Source organism: Crinia signifera, chromosome 2, assembly GCF_055691185.1.
Source record: "Crinia signifera chromosome 2, ASM5569118v1, whole genome shotgun sequence".
Lineage (NCBI taxonomy): Eukaryota > Metazoa > Chordata > Amphibia > Anura > Myobatrachidae > Crinia > Crinia signifera.
The window spans coordinates 89,923,137-89,945,886 of NC_139218.1; the positions used below are offsets into that span (position 1 = coordinate 89,923,137).

The window sequence follows — 22,750 nt, forward strand, 5'->3', positions numbered from 1 at the left end:
CTAGTATTATCATATGTGGAAAAAATGTTACAGCTTTGCCAGACGATATCTCCGGTTCCCGGGGGGCTAGAGACATGGGGCTGGGCTCATTTGAAAGCTCTGGTCCTCATCTTCAAAATGAATGACAGGGGGGGCACGTGCCCAGGTGCCCCCCCCCCTGAATCCGCCACTGTGTACAACACATGCTTCACTACATATTAATTTAAATCAGGATGTGCAAAGTATTTTACAATTCCAGTAATGGTTGTGTAGTTGTAGAGTGCAGGCTGTAGGTTACATAGTGTTCACTCTAGAAATTTTTTAGGGCAGGGTGCTGACCACGGGGAGGGCACATTTTTCAGTCAGGAAGTCACATTTTAATTTTAAAGGGCAAAATGATGCGATATAATATATATATCTCTTATATATTTAGCCAGATCTGTCACTCAACCCCTGTGGAGAACGTTCCTGTGTAAAACAGTTTCACTTTCATGTGTCTGACGTTCCACCCCCTTGACATCACCTCCCCCCGCCCAGCCAGGGCTACAGTACACGCCCACCATCTACCATTACTCCACAGCCACCATTCACCATTACTCCTGCACATCCCTACCCTCTGCCAGGACCCCCGCGACCCCCCTCCCGCGATTCGCGGGACCCCCCGCGACCCCCCCCCCCCCCGCGATTTGCGGGACCCCCCCGCGACCCCCCCTCCCGCCATTCGCGGGACCCCCCGCGACCCCCCCTCCTGCGAATCGCGGGACCCCCGCGACCCCCCTCCCGCGATTCGCGGGATCCCTGCGACCCCCCGCGATTTGCGGAACCCCCGTGACCCCCCCTCCCGCCATTCGCGGGACCCCCGCGACCCCCCCTCCCGCGATTCGCGGGACCCCCGCGAGCCCCCCTCCCGCGATTTGCGGAACCCCCGCTTTCCCCCCTCCCGCGAATCGCGGGACCCCCGCGACCCCCCTCCCGCGATTCGCGGGACCCCCGCTTTCCCCCCTCCCGCGAATCGCGGGACCCCCGCGACCCCCCTCCCGCGATTCGCGGGACCCCCGTGACCCCCCCCTCCCGCGATTCGCGGGACCCCTGCGACCCCCCCTCCCGCGATTTGCGGAACCCCCGTGACCCCCCTCCCGCCATTCGCTGGACCCCGCACCCCCCCGCGATTCGCGGGACCCCCGCTTTCCACCCTCCCGCGAGTCGCGGGACCCCCGCGACCCCCCCTCCCGTGATTCGCGGGACCCCCGCGAACCCCCCCTCCCGCGATTCGCGGGACCCCCGCGACCCCCCTCCCACGATTCGCGGGACCCCCGCGACCACCCCGGTATCCGGACTATTGTTAGACAGCACTTACATCGACAGCCATTACATCGACACCATTAGTTCGACAGCTCAATAGGTCGACATACCATTAGGTCGACATGTCATTATGTCGACAGCTCATTAGGTCGACAGCTCATTAGGTCGACATGTTTTTAGGTCGACACTGCCATTAGATCGACAGTGTCTATGTCGACAGTCAAAAGGTCGACATGGGTTTTCACCCCCCCGCGATTCGCGGGACCCCCGCTTTCCACCCTCCCGCGAGTCGCGGGACCCCCGCGACCCCCCCTCCCGTGATTCGCGGGACCCCCGCGAACCCCCCCTCCCGCGATTCGCGGGACCCCCGCGACCCCCCTCCCACGATTCGCGGGACCCCCGCGACCACCCCGGTATCCGGACTATTGTTAGACAGCACTTACATCGACAGCCATTACATCGACACCATTAGTTCGACAGCTCAATAGGTCGACATACCATTAGGTCGACATGTCATTATGTCGACAGCTCATTAGGTCGACAGCTCATTAGGTCGACATGTTTTTAGGTCGACACTGCCATTAGATCGACAGTGTCTATGTCGACAGTCAAAAGGTCGACATGGGTTTTTTCAATGTTTATTGAGCCGACATGTGCCGACAGGCGGTATTTCATGCCCTACTATCCACACTAGGGCGTGGTGGGAGAATAAAATAGTGTGCCGAGCGCGGCGAGGCACCGTGCCCGAAGCATAGCGAGCGGCTGCGGTACACTTCAAACTGTGTCCATGTCGACTGTGTCGACATTTCGGCCAAAAAAACAGTGAAAAAACCCATGTCGACCTTTTGACTGTCGACATAGACTCTGTCGACCTAATGGCAGTGTCGACCTAAAAACATGTCGACCTAATGAGCTGTCGACATAATGACATGTCGACCTAAAACCATGTTGACCTATTGAGCTGTCGAACTAATGGTGTCGATGTAATGGCTGTCGATGTAAGTTCTGTCTAATATCCGTCCCAGACCCGACCACCCCCTCCCGCGATTCGCTGGACCTCCGCGACCACCCCCTCCCACGAATCGCGGGACCCCAGCGACCCCTCCCTCCCGCGAGCCCCCTCCCGCGATTCGCAGGACCCCTGCATCCTCCCCTCCCGCGATTCGCGGGACCCCCCCTCCCGGCATTAAAAGGCCCCCCCACGACCCCCCCTCCCGCGATTCACGGCACCCCCCCCCTACTGTGATTTGCGACCCCCCTCCCGCAATTCGCGCCGCCCTCTCCCGCGATTCACGGAACCCCCCGTAGCACCCCCCTCCTGCGATTTGCGGGCATCCTCGGCACTTCTCCCGATTTGCGACCGCCCCCATATTCACACATTCGGGGACCCCACCTCCCGCGATTCATGCCCCCCTCACGCAATTCACGGCACCCCCCACACCCCCCTTCCTGCGATTCGCAACCCCCCACGACCCCCCTCCCACGATTCACGAAACCCCCCGTAGCGCCCCCCTCCCGCGATTTGCCGGCCCCCTCGGCACCTCTCGCGATTTGCGACCGCCCCGTACACATTCGGGGACCCCCCCTCCCGCGATTCATGCCCCCCTCACGCAATTCACGGCACCCCCCATACCCCCCTTCCTGCGATTCGGAACCCCCCACGACCCCCCCTCCCGCGATTCATGCCCCCTCCCGCGATTCACGGACCCCCGCACCACCCCCCTGCGCCCACCCTCCCTTGATTCACGCCCCCCTCATGCAATTCACGGCAACCCCCCACACCCCCCCTCCTGCGATTCGCAGCCCCCCCACGACCCCCGCCTCCTGCGATTCATGACCCCTCCCGTGATTCACGGACCCCCGCACCACCCCCCCTTGACTCACGGCACCCCATGCGCCCCTCCCACAATTCACGGACCTACGCAACCCCCCCTCCCGCAATTCACTAACCCCGACAACCCCCCTCCCGCAATTTGCGGACCCCCCTTCCCACGATTCAAGCCCCCCCGCGCCCCCGCCCATGATTTGCGGACCCCCGCCCCCTCCCGCTAACCGCGGATCCCCACACACCACCCCCCCTCCCGCAATTTGCAGACCCCCCAGACCCCCTTCCGGCAATTCCACCCCCCAGCGGACCACCGCGGCCCCCGCTCCCGCATATTACGTACCCCCGTGACAATGGGGGATCCTGTACCAACACAAGCAGGTACCTCCCCTAGGTGGGAAATCCGGCCCTGGCTGCCGCACTGCAGGTTTCCCCACTGCCCTCTGCACCAGCGCCACAACTTTTATCAATGTCTTGCCCACATACCACTATTATACAGCCTCCTGCTCTCATGCACGCTCACTCCCTCCCAGTGGGAGGAGACGCTCACCCACTGCCGGGAGCTGCATACTGTCCCCCACCCTCCTCCAGTTCTAGGGATGCCCATCGACCATCAATGATTTTCAAATAATCGATGGTTTATGGCCGATGTTGAATACTTTTGCCATCAATATGGGAGGACACTGCCCTGCCTCCTGTTCTCCTGCCCCGTAACTTCCGCCAGTGGAGACCCGCTCACCCTGTGTTGCCCACATTCCCCTATCATGCTTTACCGCCCAGCCTCCTGCTCTCATGCACCCTAACTCCCACCCAGTCGGAGGAGACACTGACTCCTGTATTTCTGTGCTGCCACGCTGGACCCTCACCCACTGGCAGAAGCTGCACAGTGTCCACCACCCTCTTTAGTCCCCCGTATGCCCACACACCCCTATCACTACCCAGCTTCCTGCTCTCCTGAACCGTAACTTCCACCACTGGGTAATCGCTGACGCTGTGTTGCCCACATACCCCTATCATGCCTCATATGCCAGCCTCCTGCTCTCATGCACCCTAACTCCCACCCAGTAGGAGGAGACACTGACTCAGGGCCACCGTCCGGTACTCCTGTGCTGCCACGCTGGACCCTCACCCACTGCCAGAAGCTGCAATACAGGGCATCTTTCATACAATTCTAACCATATTTCTCACAATACAAATGTTCACAAATTAAGGGGCGTAGCCCCTTACGCCGGTGTGAAGAGCGCCCGTAGGGCGCGATGAATCACCTAGTATATAATATATATATATCTATATCGAGAGAGATCGAAGCAGAAATTTTAAAGGGCGGGGGGATTGAAAAGTGAAGGATGGGGTTATGTGCGCGCCGAAGGCGCGCTCGCTCCAGAAAAAAGGGTGTGGTCACCTAAAGGGGGAGTGGTCACCTAAAATGGGACGTGTCCTTGAATGTAGTGTGCCACGCCATATACCTCTTATGTACATTATGCAACACAATAGTAGACCTCCTTATACTTGCCCCATAAACATTATGCCACACGGAATCAGACAAAATTCAGTTTAAGGTGCCCATACATGGAGCCAAAATTCACGTCAGGCCACCCAGATTAAGAAATAAATTCACGTTTTACAGTGTAGAGCGATAAACTAAGTCAGCTCCTCTTAACACAGCATTTAACATGGCAGCTAGGAACTGATTGGCTGTTACATTATCTCTCTCCACTTTACAGTCTTCAATCATTAGTACATCTCCCCCATATAAAGAAGTACTGTAAGGTGATTGCACATGCGTTGCCTTTGGGGCATATTCCCACTGCAGCCTAGTAACCCATGCACAGCAGCAAGTGGGCACACCAGGGACAGGGCTTGGGCAATCTGCAACACAGTTATACAGCAAATGCAGAGCAGAGTAGCCAGGTTCCCAGTAAGGCAGAGTCCAGCCAGGCACGGCAGCTACAGACACACACACAGAGCCATCTCACCTCTTTTTAGTTCGTTCACTGCCCGTTAAACCAGCCCTGGCCCCCGGCTGATTTCACCACACACCACTAGACTGGAGCAGCAAGGATGCAAATTTGTGGGGACAGGACAAAAGGCAAGGCAGGACCGAGTTAGACTGCGAGGGGGGTTAGGCAAAGGCCGCAGGAAGTGGGGGTTAGAGTTAGGCACTTTGACAATGGGGTTATGGTCAGGCTAAGGCAATAGAGGGGAAAACTGTGGGTGTGTGTGTGTGTGGGGGGGGGGGGGGGGGGCTGGGTTAGGGGGATAAGGTTAGGGCACTGTTGGGGTTCTCTGTATTGGGATGCTGGGAATACCGGCATTCTCACTGCCGGTATATCATATGTATTCCATAACATAGACATGGATTGAACAGCGTCAAGACCAGGACAGATGGAGCAGAGAAAGGACAGAGGGGACAGTTGAGAGTAGTGACAGGGACAGTAGTACATAGGTGACACTTATAGGTATAGAGAGGATAGGGACAGGAGAGAGGAATGACAGCAACAGATAGAGGGGACAGGAACATGACATTGAGGAGAGGACAGAGGTGCCAGGACAAGGGGACATGACAGATCAGTGCAGTGGGGGTCAGGAAGGAGGCAATGGTGACAGTATAGAGTGGGCAGGTAGAAGACAGTGGGGAGAGAGGTGTCTCGCTGGCTGTAACAGAGAAACATTTTTATATGTAATCACAGCCAGCTCCGCACCCGATCAGTCTATCAGCAGCGTCAGCACCTCTTCTATGGCCGGGACAAGGATCAGCAGGTGCTGGATCCTAGTGTTGGAGAGAAGTGATGGGGCCACATGTACTTTCCACGGAGCAGCACTCATAAGGCCTCGGCAGATGGCAGGATCACCGGGGAAGCCGGGTGAGCCCGGCAGCGGTGCGCATGTAGCGGGTACTGCGTGCGCCTACCAGGTGCCCGCTGCTGCTGCGCTTCCTGTTCTCGTGAGATGATATCACCATCATCTCACGAATTTCCGACACTGACAGCCACCAATGAGAAAGTTCTCAGCGGCATGTCAGCGCAGCAGGGATGGAGGGGCGGAGAGAGTGGCAATATCTGACACTGACAGCCACGAATGAGAGAGTTCTCAGCGGCATGTCAGCGTGGCCGCGGACAGTGAAAGGGCGCATAGTCCTACACAAGAAAAGGGAAGGGCGCATTTAGAGGTCTAAAAAACAGGCAGGGCGCAGCGCCCTGCAAAAGAAGCCTAGCGGGAACACTAGTTACAGGCATGTGTGATGTGTAAAAATGCTTTGGTTAACACTATCAAATCTCACCTGCAGGTTCAAAATCCGCTACATTGCGATGATATGGATGAACCACAACAGCAGGCTGGGAGTCTGGAGCTTTGGAAAAAACATGGCAGACTTCTCAATATGGACATTACCACTTAAACTGCACTTTTATTTCTGCCTAATGTAAACATTTGTTAAAATATGTATGGTAGCCTTACTCAACTTCCTAAACCAAAAATGTAAGAAATATTATGCACCCATCATGCTTCATCTAAATAAAACATGAACACATTTCAGTATATAATGGCTGTTATTTTAATTAACCATATACATAATCATGTTCAACATGTCAAAGTTTCACAGGAATAGTTGTAATCCTAACCAGTGTCTAGGTGTACAATCACATGAACAACCACTACAGGTCGACAGTGATAACGTAAACATGGTCTAAAGGTCGACAGATCCAAGTCAACATGGTTGTTTAATCACCACAATTTATGATCAAAACACACACTATTGGATGTTAATTTAGTAAAAAAACACCTTTTGCACATGTAATCTGTGAACAAATCATACCAAATGCATGTATACCTTCTCCATATCGACATTTACAGCATGTTGATATTTATTGGGGTTACAATTAGGGATGTGCACCGGCTACTTTTTGGGTTTTGGGTTCTGATTACCTTCAGGTTTTGGGTTCTAATGGGTTTTGCCAAAACACCCCCTAAACGTTTTGGGTTCTGATTTTGTTTAAAAAGCATAAAAACTGCTAAAATCGAAGAATTATTTATTTATTTTGCTCCTACACTATTATTAACCTCAATAACATTCATTTCCACTCATTTCCAGTCTATTCTGAACACCTCACACCTCACAATATTGTTTTTAGGGCAAAAGGTTGCACCGAGGTAGCTGGATAACTATTTTTAGCCACACAAGTGTGCGGCACAAACACGTGGCTCATGTAAGAGTGGCACTGCAGCGGCAGACAGGATGGCAGTTTAAAAAACTAGGCCCCAAAAAGACCCCTATCTGGCTTGATCGTTTATCATGTGCAGCCAAGGAGCAGTGGGCATTTCGTGCAGCACAGAGTTTGTCTGCAAGTGTGTAACTGTTTCGATCAGTTTAACATCCAACAAGACCCCTATCTGGCTTGATCGTTTATCATGTGCAGCCAAGGAGCAGTGGGCATTTCGTGCAGCACAGAGTTTGTCTGCAAGTGTGTAACTGTTTCGATCAGTTTAACATCCAACAAGACCCCTATCTGGCTTGATTGTGTGATTATGATTATTATTAATTAATGTAATCTGATTGTTTAATTTTGTGATTATTATTCATTTATTAGCAGTCATCTCTTAAATCATTGCCTAATGGGTGGAGGGGAGGGGGCTAATCAATTTTAAGGTGGCAGATGGAAGTTCCTCCACCTCTCTAGGACCCCTGGGTTGGAGATGTATCGCTTTTCAGCAACCGGTGTCTTACTATCTAACCGTACATGTACGGGTAAGCAGCCAACAAGACCCCTATCTGGTATGTGAGGGCTATCTGGCTGCTTCTTCTGTCACTCAATTGATCGCTAAGGTGTATTCAGCTATCTGGCTTGCTAGGCGGGTGTTCCCTTTCCTCACTGCTTCATATGCGTCCCTCCCGAAGCTGCGCGCTTGGTCGATTTGGACGTTCTTTCCCGATAGAGAAGTACTGATCTTCGCTCAAGGTTTAACGAGTAGCTGCACTCCCCTGCTACAACCTCAAAATAAGTACCACGACCCCTATCTGGCTTGATTGTGCACTGTTTACACAGTGCAGCAGAGGAGAGGTGGGCGTTTCATGCAGCACGTAGTTTTTGTGCAAGTGTGTAACTGTTTTGATCAGTTTAATATTCAACAAAACCCCTATCTGGCTTGATTATGTGATTATGATTATTATTAATTAATTTAATGATCTGATTGTTTAATTTTATGATTATTATTCATTTATTACCAGTGTGAATATGATTATTATTAATTAATTTAATCTGATTGTTTTATTTTTGGATTATTATTCATTTATTAGCAGTCGTCTCTTAGGGAGGGGAGGGGGCTAATCAATTTTAAGGTGGCAGATGGAAGAGTTCCTCCACCTCTCTAGGACCCCTGGGTTGGAGATGTATCACTTTTCAGCAACCGTTGTCTTACTACCTAACCGTACATGTACGGGTAAGCAGCCAACAAGACCCCTATCTGGGATGTGAGGGCTATCTGGCTGCTACTTTTGTCACTCAATTGATCACTAGGGTGATTCAGCTATCTGGCTAGCTAGGCGGGTGTTCCCTTTCATCACTGCTTCACATGCGTCCCTACCGAGTGCAGCCAAGGACCGGTTGGCGTTTCGTGCAGCACAGAGTTTCTGCGCAAATGTGTAACTGTTTCGATCAGTTTAATATTCAAAAAGACCCGTATCTGGCTTGATCGTGTTTACGATGTGCAGCCGAGGAGCAGTGGGATTTTCGTGCGGCACTGAGTTGTTCTGCGAGTGTGTATCTGTTTTGGTCAGTTTATTATCCAATAAGACCCATATCTGGCTTGATCGTGTTATTATTAATAAATGTAATCTTGGGAAGTAGGAAGACCCCGTGGACTCAAGTAACCAGGTATCCGCGCGACAGAACAGCGGCCGCTAATGCAGCTTTTTGGTGCTAAGTGACAGCCCCGGAGACAACGGTGCGGAGAGTCTAAGGGGGGTAAGCCACTGGGAGATGATTTCCTCAAGTTTCTCTAAGAGGTTGTTGGCAGTGTGCCTCTTCCTGAAACCGGTAAAACACAGCGTGGCCTGCCTTGGAAGGAGCTGGTGTGCAGGAGATGCTGCTGCTGCTGTGGAAGGCGATGCATCTACCCAGTGGGCTGTCACAGTCATATAGTCCTTAGTTTGCCCTGATCCACTTGTCCACATGTCCGTAGTTACGTGTACAGTGGGTACAGCTGCATTATTCAGGAAACTGAGGACACTTTTTCTGACGTGCCTGTACATCGCGGGTGTCGCCTGCCTAGTGAAGTGGAAGCTAGATGGGATTTGGTACCGGGGACACAATATCTCCATCAACCATTTAAATCCCACTGCATTGATGGCGGACCACCGGACGCACGTCTAACACCAACATAGCTGTCAAGGCCGCAGTTATCCGCTTTGCCTAAGGGTGACTGCAGTCGTATTTCATCCTCATGGAAAACGACTGTTGGACGGTCAATTGCTTAGTGAAAGACGTAGCGGTCTTACGACTTCCCCTCTGGGATGATGACTGACTTCCAGGAGCAGCGGCAGTAGAAGTAGGCGTAGCGCTGCAGGATCCTCCAGAGGAATCTATGGAGTCAATCATGCAGGTGAGATGGCCTGCAGGACTTCCCCCCCCACCCCCGATCTGGATCGAGGAGGAATTTGATGAGGAGGGAAGTTGGTGGTGTGCTTTTCAGGCGTTTGACTCCAAAAGGAGGATCAAGGGATTTAGGTGGGTACTTGTTTCCTAGCACGGCCACAATCTCGGCCATCGGGTGTCATTTTCAGTGGTCTGCGACGCGACCGACGCAATGCCCCCGATTTTCCCATTGAAATGCATTGAAAAAAGTCAATATCGCGTCGGTCGCGTCGTATGCGGCTAAAAAAGGCTTAAATGGTCCAGACGCGATGCCCCCGATTTCCCCATAGGGAACAATGTTAAATGCCTCAATTTACCCGTGATGCCCCCGATTTCCCATAGGAATCAATGTTAAATGGCTCAATTTACCCAAATCATCATAGGGAACAATGGTAAATGGGCCAGAAAACCCAAAAAACACCCCAGAACCGTGAAATGTCCCTCCAAAAGTAGTTGACGCCACCCCACGATCAACGCGAACCCGAAGCGTGGCGAGCGCAGCGAGCCCGCGAGGGGCGGCGGTACGCGTCCTCCGACCTTTTCATACCCCGGATACCTTCACAGGTAAACGCGGCCCTTCGCGGGCTTCACAGGTATCCGCGTCCCCTCACTGGGCTCGCGCTCGCCACGCTTCGGGCTCGGTGGCTCGCTGCGCTCGCCACACTATTCTATTCTCAACTCCACGCCAACGTGGATAGTTGGGGTATGAAAAGGTCGGAGGACGCGTACCGCCGCCCCTCGCGGGCTCGCTGCGCTAGCCACGCTTCGGGTTCGCGTTGATCGTGGGGTGGCGTAAACTACTTTTGGGAGGACATTTCACTGTTCAGGGGTGTTTTTGGGGGTTTCTGGCCCATTTACCATTGTTCCCTATGATGATTTGGGTAAATTGAGCCATTTAACATTGATTCCTATGGGAAATCGGGGGCATCGCGGGTAAATTGAGGCATTTAACATTGTTCCCTATGGGGAAATCGCGGGCATCGCGTCGGGACCATCGCACCCGATTTTTTAGTGCATGCGATGGCCGCGATGCCCCCGATTTTTCCTCACGATGCCCACGATCATGATCGTTGTGGCCGTGCTAGGAAACAAGTACCTTTAGGTGTCCCTGGACTGCTAGCCGCAGTTCCTGAACTAAACACTGATTTATGAAGGTTGTTTAGGTGATGTCGTAGGGAGGATGTCCCTAGGTGGGCAAGATCCTTACCCCTGCTTATTGGAGTTTTACATAAGCTACAAATGGCAATACATTTGTTGTCCGGATTCGGATAAAAAAAATTCCAGACCGTAGAGGTGGATTTATTGGTCCTGTGCCCAGGCATGACGATGGGCTTTTTCATCCCATGGACAACAACTTTCCCCCCCCCCAGGTGCCTCATTCCCCCCTGGTGCATTATTTAAGCAAACCACCTCTCCATTCTCCTCGTCAACTTTCTCCTCAGTGCCAGCTACATCAATATCCTCCTCCTGGTGTACAACATCACCTTCATTAATAAAATCTGGAACTAGACTGTGGGTGACCCTTCCAGCATATGCAGAGGGCGTACTGCAAATGGTGGAAGGAGCCACCTCTTCACGTACAGTGATGGGAAGGTAAGGCATCACAACTACTGCCACCCTAGGACTCTCCTTGGGAATTTGGGATATGTCTTTAGAAGGCAGAGTTTTTTCAGAGTTTTTTGAGTCGGTGTCAGCCTAACTCTCTTAAATTTCCTATTGGGTGGGGGGAGAGGAGGAGGACTTTGATCGTCATGTGAAGCTGCACCACTAGTCATGAACTTAGGCCATGGCCTTTGCCGTTCCTTGCCACTCCGTGTCATAAATGACATATTGCCAAGTTTAAGTTTCTCTTCCATCGATTTACATTTACTTTTTCGATTCCTTCTACGAGACTTTGGTTTAGATTGTACATGCCCTCTGCTTTCACACTGGGCATCGGCCGTGGCAGACGACGTTGTTGGCATTTCATTGTCTATGTCATGACTAGTGGCAGCTGCTTCAGAACTATGAGGAAGTGGATCTTCATCTTTCCCTATTTTTTTAACCTCCATATTTGGGATCTCCATTATTTTTGTGGAGTTATGTCACAGGACAGCACCACTGGAGTGCAATTAATATGTCAGTAAGTATGCACCAGCAGGCAGGTATTACAGATACGGCAGTACTAGGCACCAGACAGGTAGATAAGGCAGTACTAGGCAGTGGGCACCAGACAGGTAGATACGGAAGTACGAGGCACCAGAAGGTAGATACGGCAGTATTAGGCAGCGGGCACCAGACAGGTAGATAAGGCAGTACTAGGCACCAAACGCTAGATACGGCAGTATTAGGCAGTGGGCACCAGACAGGTATATACGGCAGTACTAGGCAGTGGGCACCAGACAGGTAGATATGGCAGTACTAGGCACCAGACGGTAGATACGGCAGTATTAGGCAGTGGGCACCAGACAGGTAGATACGGCAGTACTAGGCACCAGACAGGTAGATTAGGCAGTGGGCACAAGGCAGGTAGATATGGCAGTACTAGGCACCAGACAGGTAGATACAGCAGTACTAGGCACAAGATAGGTAGATACATCAGCAATACTAGTATATGTGCACCAGCAGAATTTATAATAATTAATTTTATTAGGTACTGGTTGGCTGTGGCACACGTCAGTGCACCAGCAGCATGGAATTATTTTTTACAGTTCCACACAGCACTGCAGGACAGGTATTATTTTTTAATTAAATGATATATAGCAGCCTAGTAGGTACTAGGTAGGTACACTTAGGCAATAGCAGTGCCAGTGGCAACAGTGGACTGAGTAAATAATACTGGCAGCCTCTATTATACTACTATATATAATTAAATATTAATATAGCAGCCTAGTAGGTAGAGAAACTACTACGTAGGTAGGCAGTAGCCCTGCCTGTGGCCACCACAAAAGGTATTTACAGCAGTAGCAGACTACTATATGCACCAGCAGAATTTATAATAATTAATTTTATTAGGTACTGCTTGGCACTCACTGGCACACGTCAGTGCACCAGCAGCATGGAATTATTTTTTACAGTTCCACGCAGGACAGGTATTATTTTTTAATTAAATTATATATAGCAGCCTAGTATGGAAGGTAGTGGTAGGTAGGTACACTTAGGCAGTAGCACTGCCAGTGGCCTGAGTAAATAATACTGGCAGCCTCTATTCAGTGCAGGCAGCATCAGTGGACTATATATATAATTATAATTATTAATGTAATATATAATATTAGGTACAGCACAGCACCAGAGGTAGGCCACAGCACAGAGGAGACAGTAGTACTACAAGTACACAGTTAGACTGTCCTCCTTGCTAGGGTGATCCCACCCTAAGCAGAGAGGAGAACAGAGTACACAGCAGCACTGAGGGAGACAGCCCCAACGAATAAAATATTGCGGTCAAGCTCAAGTTTAAGCCCCAGCAGCAGCACCAACACACCCTCTCCCAACCCACTACTAGACTGGAGTGAAGATGGCGGGCACGGGAGCCGCTATTTAAAGCCTCGCAAAATCCGGCGCCGGGTGATGATGTTTTGCCCACGCGGCCGGACCCGAGTCAGGTGGGAATCTCCGAGCTCTGCTCGGAACCGTGCTCGGATTGATGACGTTCGTGGGGACTCGGATCTCCGGAATCCGAGTCCGCACATCTCTAGTTACAATATGAATGTGTGTGTTTCCTCAGTCTCTGTTTATTCACTATTCCACTTTCACCCAGTCACATTACTTGTATGTTTATCACACAGTAATTGCTTTTGTGGAACTACATGACCCAGACAAACCCACAATGTATAAACTATCAACCAACACTTTCATAAGGCCACCTTCTTGGGATATGTATGAACAGACATAAGAACACGTCATAATTGCAGGTGAACATGACAATGCAAAGTTGAATGTGTACATGTGTTGACACTTACCAGTTTGCGGTGGAGTGGGGGGCCTTTCTGTGTCCGCAATGTGCACGCCTGGTAGCACCTCGGGTGGTATTATTCTGCGTAGCAGCCTCTCGTATGCCTTGAATGTGACATGCTGCCTAGGTCCGACTCCCGTGCGACAGGCCTCTTTCTGTTCCATGGCAAGCTTTGATTTGAGGAGGCGCTTAATGTCGTATCATTTTTTAACATTCTCACACTCCTCTACTTCATAGTAGTTTTCATCAGAGGTAGTTGAAACAGCTGTCAGGATACAGCTGTCTGTTTGTGCAAACGATGTATGTACAATAAATCTACTTTTTCTTCACCTACAATTCCGCGTGCCGGTTCCATCCTTCCAAAAGAAGGGGGGTAAGTGCTCTCATATTGTTCATTAGGTGCCTGGCACCAGAGCCCTGCTATATGCTTATTGAGTGCCATCCTGTTAAACCAACTGCTATATATATATATATATATATATATATGTTATATCTTCAGCCCGGCACTCCCTTAGTACAGACGTCCACCGTGGTTGCCCTCAGGTAAGAATGGTATAGGATGGCAGAAACAAACAGCGGCACTCCACGGGTTTTCAAAAAGGTGATTTATCTGTGTCCAGCATTTTGGGGTAGTGGTTACCCTGTTGTCAAGGTGTACAGACTGTACACCTTGACAGTGGCGGATTCAGGGGGAGGGCACCCGGGCACATGCTCCCTATCATTTTGTAGCTGAGGACCAGGGCTTTCTAACGAGCCCAGCCCCGTGTCTCTAGTCCCCCGGGAACCGGAGATATCGCCTGGCAAATCTGTAACGTTTTTTTCCCCATAGGATAATATGGGACCCGTCAATTCCGACCCCCACCCGGTTCCGACGGCTGCCAGTTCCCGCCCTGGCATCACAGAAGCTTGTGGTTGATCTCATTCAATTCCAAATCGCTGGGCCTTCAATATGATACCAGGCTGGTCCATATCGGTCAATCGGTTCCAGAGATATTGCGTGTAAACCGATTTTTTTATTTTTGAAATGTAATTTCATGGCTGTTCATGTTCTTTGAGGGCAGATTACTCTGGAACCAAACGTTTCAGTTTCACTGGACCAAAATCATTCAAAGCCCACTCAAAAGTTCTTCAATATGATACTCATGTAAATGGGTCAGTTGCCTCCGAAGATATAGCCGGTTAAATGAGATAACTGGTTAAAGGGGGGGTGGGGGGGTGGTTTTCTCTCCCCCTCACACCAGAAAATGCAGGGATTAGGCTGGTGTAAAAGGGGCCAAACTGGGAATGCATTTTCTGGTGTGAAAGGGGTATTATTTAAAATAGCCGGTACCTGCAGTGCTCTGAATACAGCCAGGCTCTGCCACTGTCAGTGGCTATCACTTCTGCCTGGCGGCGGCTGTCCCCCATTTATCGTGAGCATGTACTCCCCCTTGGCAATGAACATGTAATCCCACATGGCATTGAGCATGGAACCTCTGGCAATGAGCATGGAACCCTTGGCAATGAGCATGTAGATAAGCAGCACTTATGTAGCATAATTTTTAATAGGCATTATGGTGTTTGGCATAATACATAATGGACATAATGGCGTGTAACTTAACGTGTAATGGACATTATGGTGTAAATGTTTAATGCGTGCCTTTGGTGGACAATGTCCCTGTTTATAAAGCGTATTGTGAATTTTGGCTTAATCTTTGTGGCATTATGTGAATTCTGGCTCAATCCGTGTGGCATTATGTGAATTTTGGCTCAATATATGTGGCATTATGTGAATTTTGTCTCAATCCGTGTGGCATTATGTGAATTTTGTCTCAATCCGTGTGGCATTATGTGAATTTTGGCTCAATCCATGTGGCATTATGTGAATTTTGGCTTAATCCATGTGGCATTATGTGAATTTTGGCTCAATTCGTGTGGCAGTATGTCAATTTTGGCTCAATCCATGTTGCATTATGTGAATTTTGGCTCAATCCATATGGCATTATGTGAATTTTGGCTCAAGCCGTGTGTTATTATGTAAATTTTGGCTCAATCCATGTGGCATTATGTGAATTTTGGCTCAATTCGTGTGGCAGTATGTGAATTTTGGCTCAATCCATGTGGCATTATGTGAATTTTGGCTCAATCCATCTGGCATTATGTGAATTTTGGCTCAATCCATGTGGCATTATGTGAATTTTGGCTCAATCCATGTGGCATTATGTGAATTTTGGCTCAATCCGTGTGGCATTAAGTGAATTTAGTTTCATTCCATTTGGCATCATGTGAAAGGGGGAAGTATTTTGTTGCATATTGTGTAGATGTTGTATATGGTGTTGTAGACTACACTCAAGGACACACCTCTGTTGAGTGGCCACACCCCTTTTCCGGAGCGCGCCTTCGGCGCGCATACAACTACATCCTTCGCTTTTGTCGCCATGGTGGGCCTGCATACTTTAAATGCCAGGGCCTATTTTTAATCCCATTCCCACCCTCTCTCTGCCGCTCTCTTAGCATGTACAACTGGCACCACTAACACTGCCCCTCCCCCACCTAAACCCTCTTTTATCATGGTGCCCCCCCTGTCATTTTATCCTGGATCCGCCCCTGCACCTTGACAACAGGGTAACCACTCCCCGAAACGTTGGACACAGATAAATCACCTTTTGAAAACCCGTGGAGTGCCGCTGTTTGTTTCTGCCATCATACTGTGTGTATATATATATATATATACATATATTTATTTATTTATTTATTTGTAATGAGCTATTTAGGAATTTCTAAATGTCACATTTCTACAACATAATTTAGCTTAAGTATAAGCACTTTGGTAATGTGTTGCAACCCAATGCAGATTCAGGTGTTGCAGTACCATGCAATTCAAGTGAGACACTTTTGTTGTATAATTTTTAGTTTTTGGTGGCGTTAGCAGATATATTGATACTAGGTGATTCATCGCGCCCTACGGGCGCTCTTCACACCGTCATAAGGGGCTGCGCCCCCTTAATTTGTGAACATTTGTATATGAGAAAGATGGTTAGAATTGTATGACAGATGCCTGTATTGCAACTTGAGTTATAGGTGAAATGTGTTAAATAGAGAGCATATGATGTGGAAGGGGGTGTGTATTGTTTTGTTTAATTAAAAAGCGGTTACAGAGTAAGATGTACATTGATAGTGTGGATGGTACAGTGACATTTGTGGGTGTGGGGGGGGGGCTGTGTGTGCATGTTGTTTAAGTGTGTGTGTGTGTGCAATAGTATAGTAGGGTGTTTTTGAGTCAGCGGCTCCCCACTGGCGGAGGTCACAACACAGGAAAACAGGAGGCTGGGTAGTGATAGGGGTGTGTGGGCATAAGGGGGACTAAAGAGGAGGGTGGGAGATACTGTGCAGCTTCTGCCAGTGGGTGAGGGTCCAGTGTGGCAGTACAGGAGTACAGGATGGTGGCCCTGAGTCAGTGTCTCCTCCTACTGGGTGGGAGTTAGTGTCCATGAGAGCAGGAGGCTGGGCTATGAGGCATGATAGGGGCATGTGGGCAAAACAGCGTCAGCGACTCCCCAGTGATGGAAGTTACTTATCAGGAGAGCAGGAAGCTGGGTAGTGATAGGGGTGTGTGAGTATACAGGGGACTAAAGAGGGGCTTAGGGGTGCCGTGAATTGTGGGAGGGGCGCGGGGGGTGCCGTGAATCAAGGGAGGGAGGGGGCGCAGGTGTCCGCGAATCGCGGGAGAGGGCGGGGGTCTGCAAAGCGTGGGAGGGGGCGTGAATTGCGGAAGTGGGGGGGTTGCGAATTGTGGGAGGGGGTGTGTGCGGGGGGTGACGTGAATCGTGGGAGGGGGCGTGAATCGTGGGAGGGGGGGTGCGCGGGGGGTCCGTGAATTGCGGGAGAGGGGGGCACGGGGCGCGATGAATCACCTAGTTGGTTATATATTCTTGGAGAAGGATGGTAGGATGTTGCTGTCATTCAGAATGCATTTACATAAACAGTAATAGTAGCAGTAAAAGATCTGACTTTTAAAACACCTACAGTAAAACAGAACAGGTGTTATATATTATACAAAGAATTGGTTGATGATGTGTAGGTTGACGTGCACATAGTTGTCACTGGAAAAAAATTGCTACAAGAAAAAACACAGAAAGGTCAACACATGTAAATCTTGACATAAGTGTGGCACTTCATTGGTGTCCATGTCAACACATGAGAATGAATATGAAAACATTCAAAAAAGAAAAATAAATCTTCAAAAACTCATGTCAACCTTTTTCATTGTCGACCATAGCCGTGTCAGTGTTTTGCATGTGCCATTTAATCCTGGGGTTGCCGTGAATCGCGAGCGGGGGTGGGGGGTAGGGAGGAGGTGAGGGGTGTCCGCGAATCATGGGAGAAGGGGTCGTGGGTGGATGTTGTGAATTGCGGGAGGGGGGGGTTGCGGGGGTGTGTGGGTGCCGCGAATCGTGGGAGGGGGGGACGCGGGGGTATGCAGTGAATCGTGGGATGGTGAGTCGCGGGGGGTTTGCCGCAATGACAGGAGGGGGGGGTCAGGGGGGGGAATCGCGGTAGGGGGGGTCGCAGGGGGTGGGGGGTACCACGAACCGCAGGAGGGGGGGCCCGGGGGGTTGGTGCAAATCGTGGGAGGGGGGGTCGCGGGGTGTCACGGGTGGGGCCGCAAATCGCGGGAGTTGCCGCGAATTGCGGGGGGTGTGCTGCGAATCGCGGGAGGGGGGTCGCCGGGGGGTGCCGCGAATCGCCACAAGAAAAAATCAACATAGAAAGGTCAACACATGTAAATGTTGACATAAGTGTGGCACTTCATTGGTGTCCATGTCGACACATGAGAATGAATATGAAAACATTGAAAAAGTGAAAAATAAATCTTCAAAAACTCATGTCAACCTTTTTCATTGTCGACCATAGCCATGTCAGTGTTTTACATGTGCCATTTAATCGTGGGGTTGCCGTGAATGGGGGGGGGGGAGGTGCATACCTCCCAACATGACCCTCTCCAGGAGGGATACATTGCTCTGTTTCTGGACTTTCTTCTTAATTTATGGATTACCATCACCTGTGCTTAAACACCTTTCTTATCAATTACCCTGTTTAAAACAGGTGATGACAATCATATATTAAGATGGAAGTTCACAAACAGAGCATTCTGTCCCTCCTGGAGAGGGTCATGTTGGGAGGTATGGAGGTGTGGGGCGCTCACCTGGTGTGTCTGGTGAGTAGCTGTGTCTTTGCTGTGTAACATGGAGAGGCAGAGGGTGTGTCTGGCACTGTGGGCTCACTGGGCTGGTTCTCTGTCATGTGAGTCAGTCATGTGAGTCAGAGGCTCCACCCAGCGTTACAGCTTCAGACACACTTTGAGTGACAGATGTAGCCAAATATATAAGAGATGATGGTACACAAGATAAAGACAAATAGATTTTAAGCATATGGCTCTTTTAAAATATCTTTATTTTATTTTAACATTAAATTATTGAAAATGTATTTTGTTTATTCATTTGTGGTTGAACTTGTAGGTAACAGATGCAGTGATTTTTCTAGACCAGAAGTAGCCAACCCTAGCCCTCGAGAGCTACCAACAGTTCACATTTTCCAGACAACCTAGCTGCTGCACAGCTGCACTCAATAATCACTGACACATTTTAAAAGATACACAGATGGAGCTAATTAGCTCACTTGTGATTCTGTGAGGAGACCTGCAAAACATGCACTGTTGGTAGCTCTCGAGGACTAGGGTTGGCTACCCCAGTTCTAGACCATACTTGCCTACTTTAAAAATCTAATCTCCGGGAAAAAGCCTGATGTAGACGTCATCAAGCCCCGCCTCCAGCACTGTAAACACCCCCGATTTGCGGGGCCTCGCGGAGTGGTGGAGCTACATGACACTATTTGCATATTTAACCCCTCCCCTCCTGGTGAATACCCGCAAATCGCGGTAATTCAGCGATGCGGCCGGGAAGGTGAGGCAGAATCCGGGAGGACTGCCCACCTTTCTGGGGGGCCGAGAGGGGAACCCGATTTCCGGGACCCTCCCCACCAAACCGGGAGGGTAGGCAACCCTGGTCTAGACTGTTTAAACATTCTGGGCCAGATTCTCTAAGCTTCAAAAGTGATAAAATGGAGAGTGATAAACAGCCAGCCAATCAGCTCCTGTCTGACATTTTTCAAACCTAGTCTGTGACATGGCAGGTAGGAGCTGATTGGCTGGTTGTTTATCACTCTCCATACCCCTATCTGGTATGTGAGGGCTATCTGGCTGCTTCTTCTGTCACTCAATTGATCGCTAAGGTGTATTCAGCTATCTGGCTTGCTAGGCGGGTGTTCCCTTTCCTCACTGCTTCATATGCGTCCCTCCCGAAGCTGCGCGCTTGGTCGATTTGGACGTTCTTTCCCGATAGAGAAGTACTGATCTTCGCTCAAGGTTTAACGAGTAGCTGCACTCCCCTGCTACAACCTCAAAATAAGTACCACGACCCCTATCTGGCTTGATTGTGCACTGTTTACACAGTGCAGCAGAGGAGAGGTGGGCGTTTCATGCAGCACGTAGTTTTTGTGCAAGTGTGTAACTGTTTTGATCAGTTTAATATTCAACAAAACCCCTATCTGGCTTGATTATGTGATTATGATTATTATTAATTAATTTAATGATCTGATTGTTTAATTTTATGATTATTATTCATTTATTACCAGTGTGAATATGATTATTATTAATTAATTTAATCTGATTGTTTTATTTTTGGATTATTATTCATTTATTAGCAGTCGTCTCTTAGGGAGGGGAGGGGGCTAATCAATTTTAAGGTGGCAGATGGAAGAGTTCCTCCACCTCTCTAGGACCCCTGGGTTGGAGATGTATCACTTTTCAGCAACCGTTGTCTTACTACCTAACCGTACATGTACGGGTAAGCAGCCAACAAGACCCCTATCTGGGATGTGAGGGCTATCTGGCTGCTACTTTTGTCACTCAATTGATCACTAGGGTGATTCAGCTATCTGGCTAGCTAGGCGGGTGTTCCCTTTCATCACTGCTTCACATGCGTCCCTACCGAGTGCAGCCAAGGACCGGTTGGCGTTTCGTGCAGCACAGAGTTTCTGCGCAAATGTGTAACTGTTTCGATCAGTTTAATATTCAAAAAGAACCGTATCAGGCTTGATCGTGTTTACGATGTGCAGCCGAGGAGCAGTGGGATTTTCGTGCGGCACTGAGTTGTTCTGCGAGTGTGTATCTGTTTTGGTCAGTTTAATATCCAATAAGACCCATATCTGGCTTGATCGTGTTATTATTAATAAATGTAATCTTGGGAAGTAGGAAGACCCCGTGGACTCAAGTTACCAGGTATCCGCGCGACAGAACAGCGGCCGCTAATGCAGCTTTTTGGTGCTAAGTGACAGCCCCGGAGACAACGGTGCGGAGAGTCTAAGGGGGGTAAGCCACTGGGAGATGATTTCCTCAAGTTTCTCTAAGAGGTTGTTGGCAGTGTGCCTCTTCCTGAAACCGGTAAAACACAGCGTGGCCTGCCTTGGAAGGAGCTGGTGTGCAGGAGATGCTGCTGCTGCTGTGGAAGGCGATGCATCTACCCAGTGGGCTGTCACAGTCATATAGTCCTTAGTTTGCCCTGATCCACTTGTCCACATGTCCGTAGTTACGTGTACAGTGGGTACAGCTGCATTATTCAGGAAACTGAGGACACTTTTTCTGACGTGCCTGTACATCGCGGGTGTCGCCTGCCTAGTGAAGTGGAAGCTAGATGGGATTTGGTACCGGGGACACAATATCTCCATCAACCATTTAAATCCCACTGCATTGATGGCGGACCCCCGGACGCACGTCTAACACCAACATAGCTGTCAAGGCCGCAGTTATCCGCTTTGCCTAAGGGTGACTGCAGTCGTATTTCATCCTCATGGAAAACGACTGTTGGACGGTCAATTGCTTAGTGAAAGACGTAGCGGTCTTACGACTTCCCCTCTGGGATGATGACTGACTTCCAGGAGCAGCGGCAGTAGAAGTAGGCGTAGCACTGCAGGATCCTCCAGAGGAATCTATGGAGTCAATCATGCAGGTGAGATGGCCTGCAGGACTCCCCCCCCCCACCCCCGATCTGGATCGAGGAGGAATTTGATGAGGAGGGAAGTTGGTGGTGTGCTTTTCAGGCGTTTGACTCCAAAAGGAGGATCAAGGGATTTAGGTGGGTACTTGTTTCCTAGCACGGCCACAATCTCGGCCATCGGGTGTCATTTTCAGTGGTCTGCGACGCGACCGACGCAATGCCCCCGATTTTCCCATTGAAATGCATTGAAAAAAGTCAATATCGCGTCGGTCGCATCGTATGCGGCTAAAAAAGGCTTAAATGGTCCAGACGCGATGCCCCCGATTTCCCCATTGGGAACAATGTTAAATACCTCAATTTACCCGTGATGCCCCCGATTTCCCATAGGAATCAATGTTAAATGGCTCAATTTACCCAAATCATCATAGGGAACAATGGTAAATGGGCCAGAAAACCCAAAAAACACCCCAGAACCGTGAAATGTCCCTCCAAAAGTAGTTGACGCCACCCCACGATCAACGCGAACCCGAAGCGTGGCGAGCGCAGCGAGCCTGCGAGGGGCGGCGGTACGCGTCCTCCGACCTTTTCATACCCCGGATACCTTCACAGGTAAACGCGGCCCTTCGCGGGCTTCACAGGTATCCGCGTCCCCTCGCGGGGCTCGCGCTCGCCACGCTTCGGGCTCGGTGGCTCGCTGCGCTCGCCACACTATTCTATTCTCAACTCCACGCCAACGTGGATAGTTGGGGTATGAAAAGGTCGGAGGACGCGTACCGCCGCCCCTCGCGGGCTCGCTGCGCTAGCCACGCTTCGGGTTCGCGTTGATCGTGGGGTGGCGTAAACTACTTTTGGGAGGACATTTCACTGTTCAGGGGTGTTTTTGGGGGTTTCTGGCCCATTTACCATTGTTCCCTATGATGATTTGGGTAAATTGAGCCATTTAACATTGATTCCTATGGGAAATCGGGGGCATCGCGGGTAAATTGAGGCATTTAACATTGTTCCCTATGGGGAAATCGCGGGACCATCGCACCCGATTTTTTAGTGCATG

The 22,750-nt window shown here is 50.2% G+C and overlaps 1 protein-coding gene across 7 annotated transcripts in view; it reads left to right on the forward strand.

Moving 5' to 3' along the window:
* LOC146059905 (uncharacterized) overlaps window positions 1–6,629 on the forward strand; it is a 36,462-nt gene extending 29,833 nt beyond the window's left edge. For all 7 annotated transcript variants that reach the window (XR_014470331.1, XM_083172561.1, XM_083172556.1 and 4 more), the window contains one exon: window positions 6,393–6,629. Coding sequence is in view for 6 of the 7 variants with exons in the window: in XM_083172561.1 (XP_083028687.1) it covers window positions 6,393–6,531 (139 nt within the window). In the remaining variant the exon portion in view is untranslated. The remainder of the gene's footprint in view (window positions 1–6,392) is intronic.
* The last annotated feature ends 16,121 nt before the right edge of the window (window positions 6,630–22,750 follow it).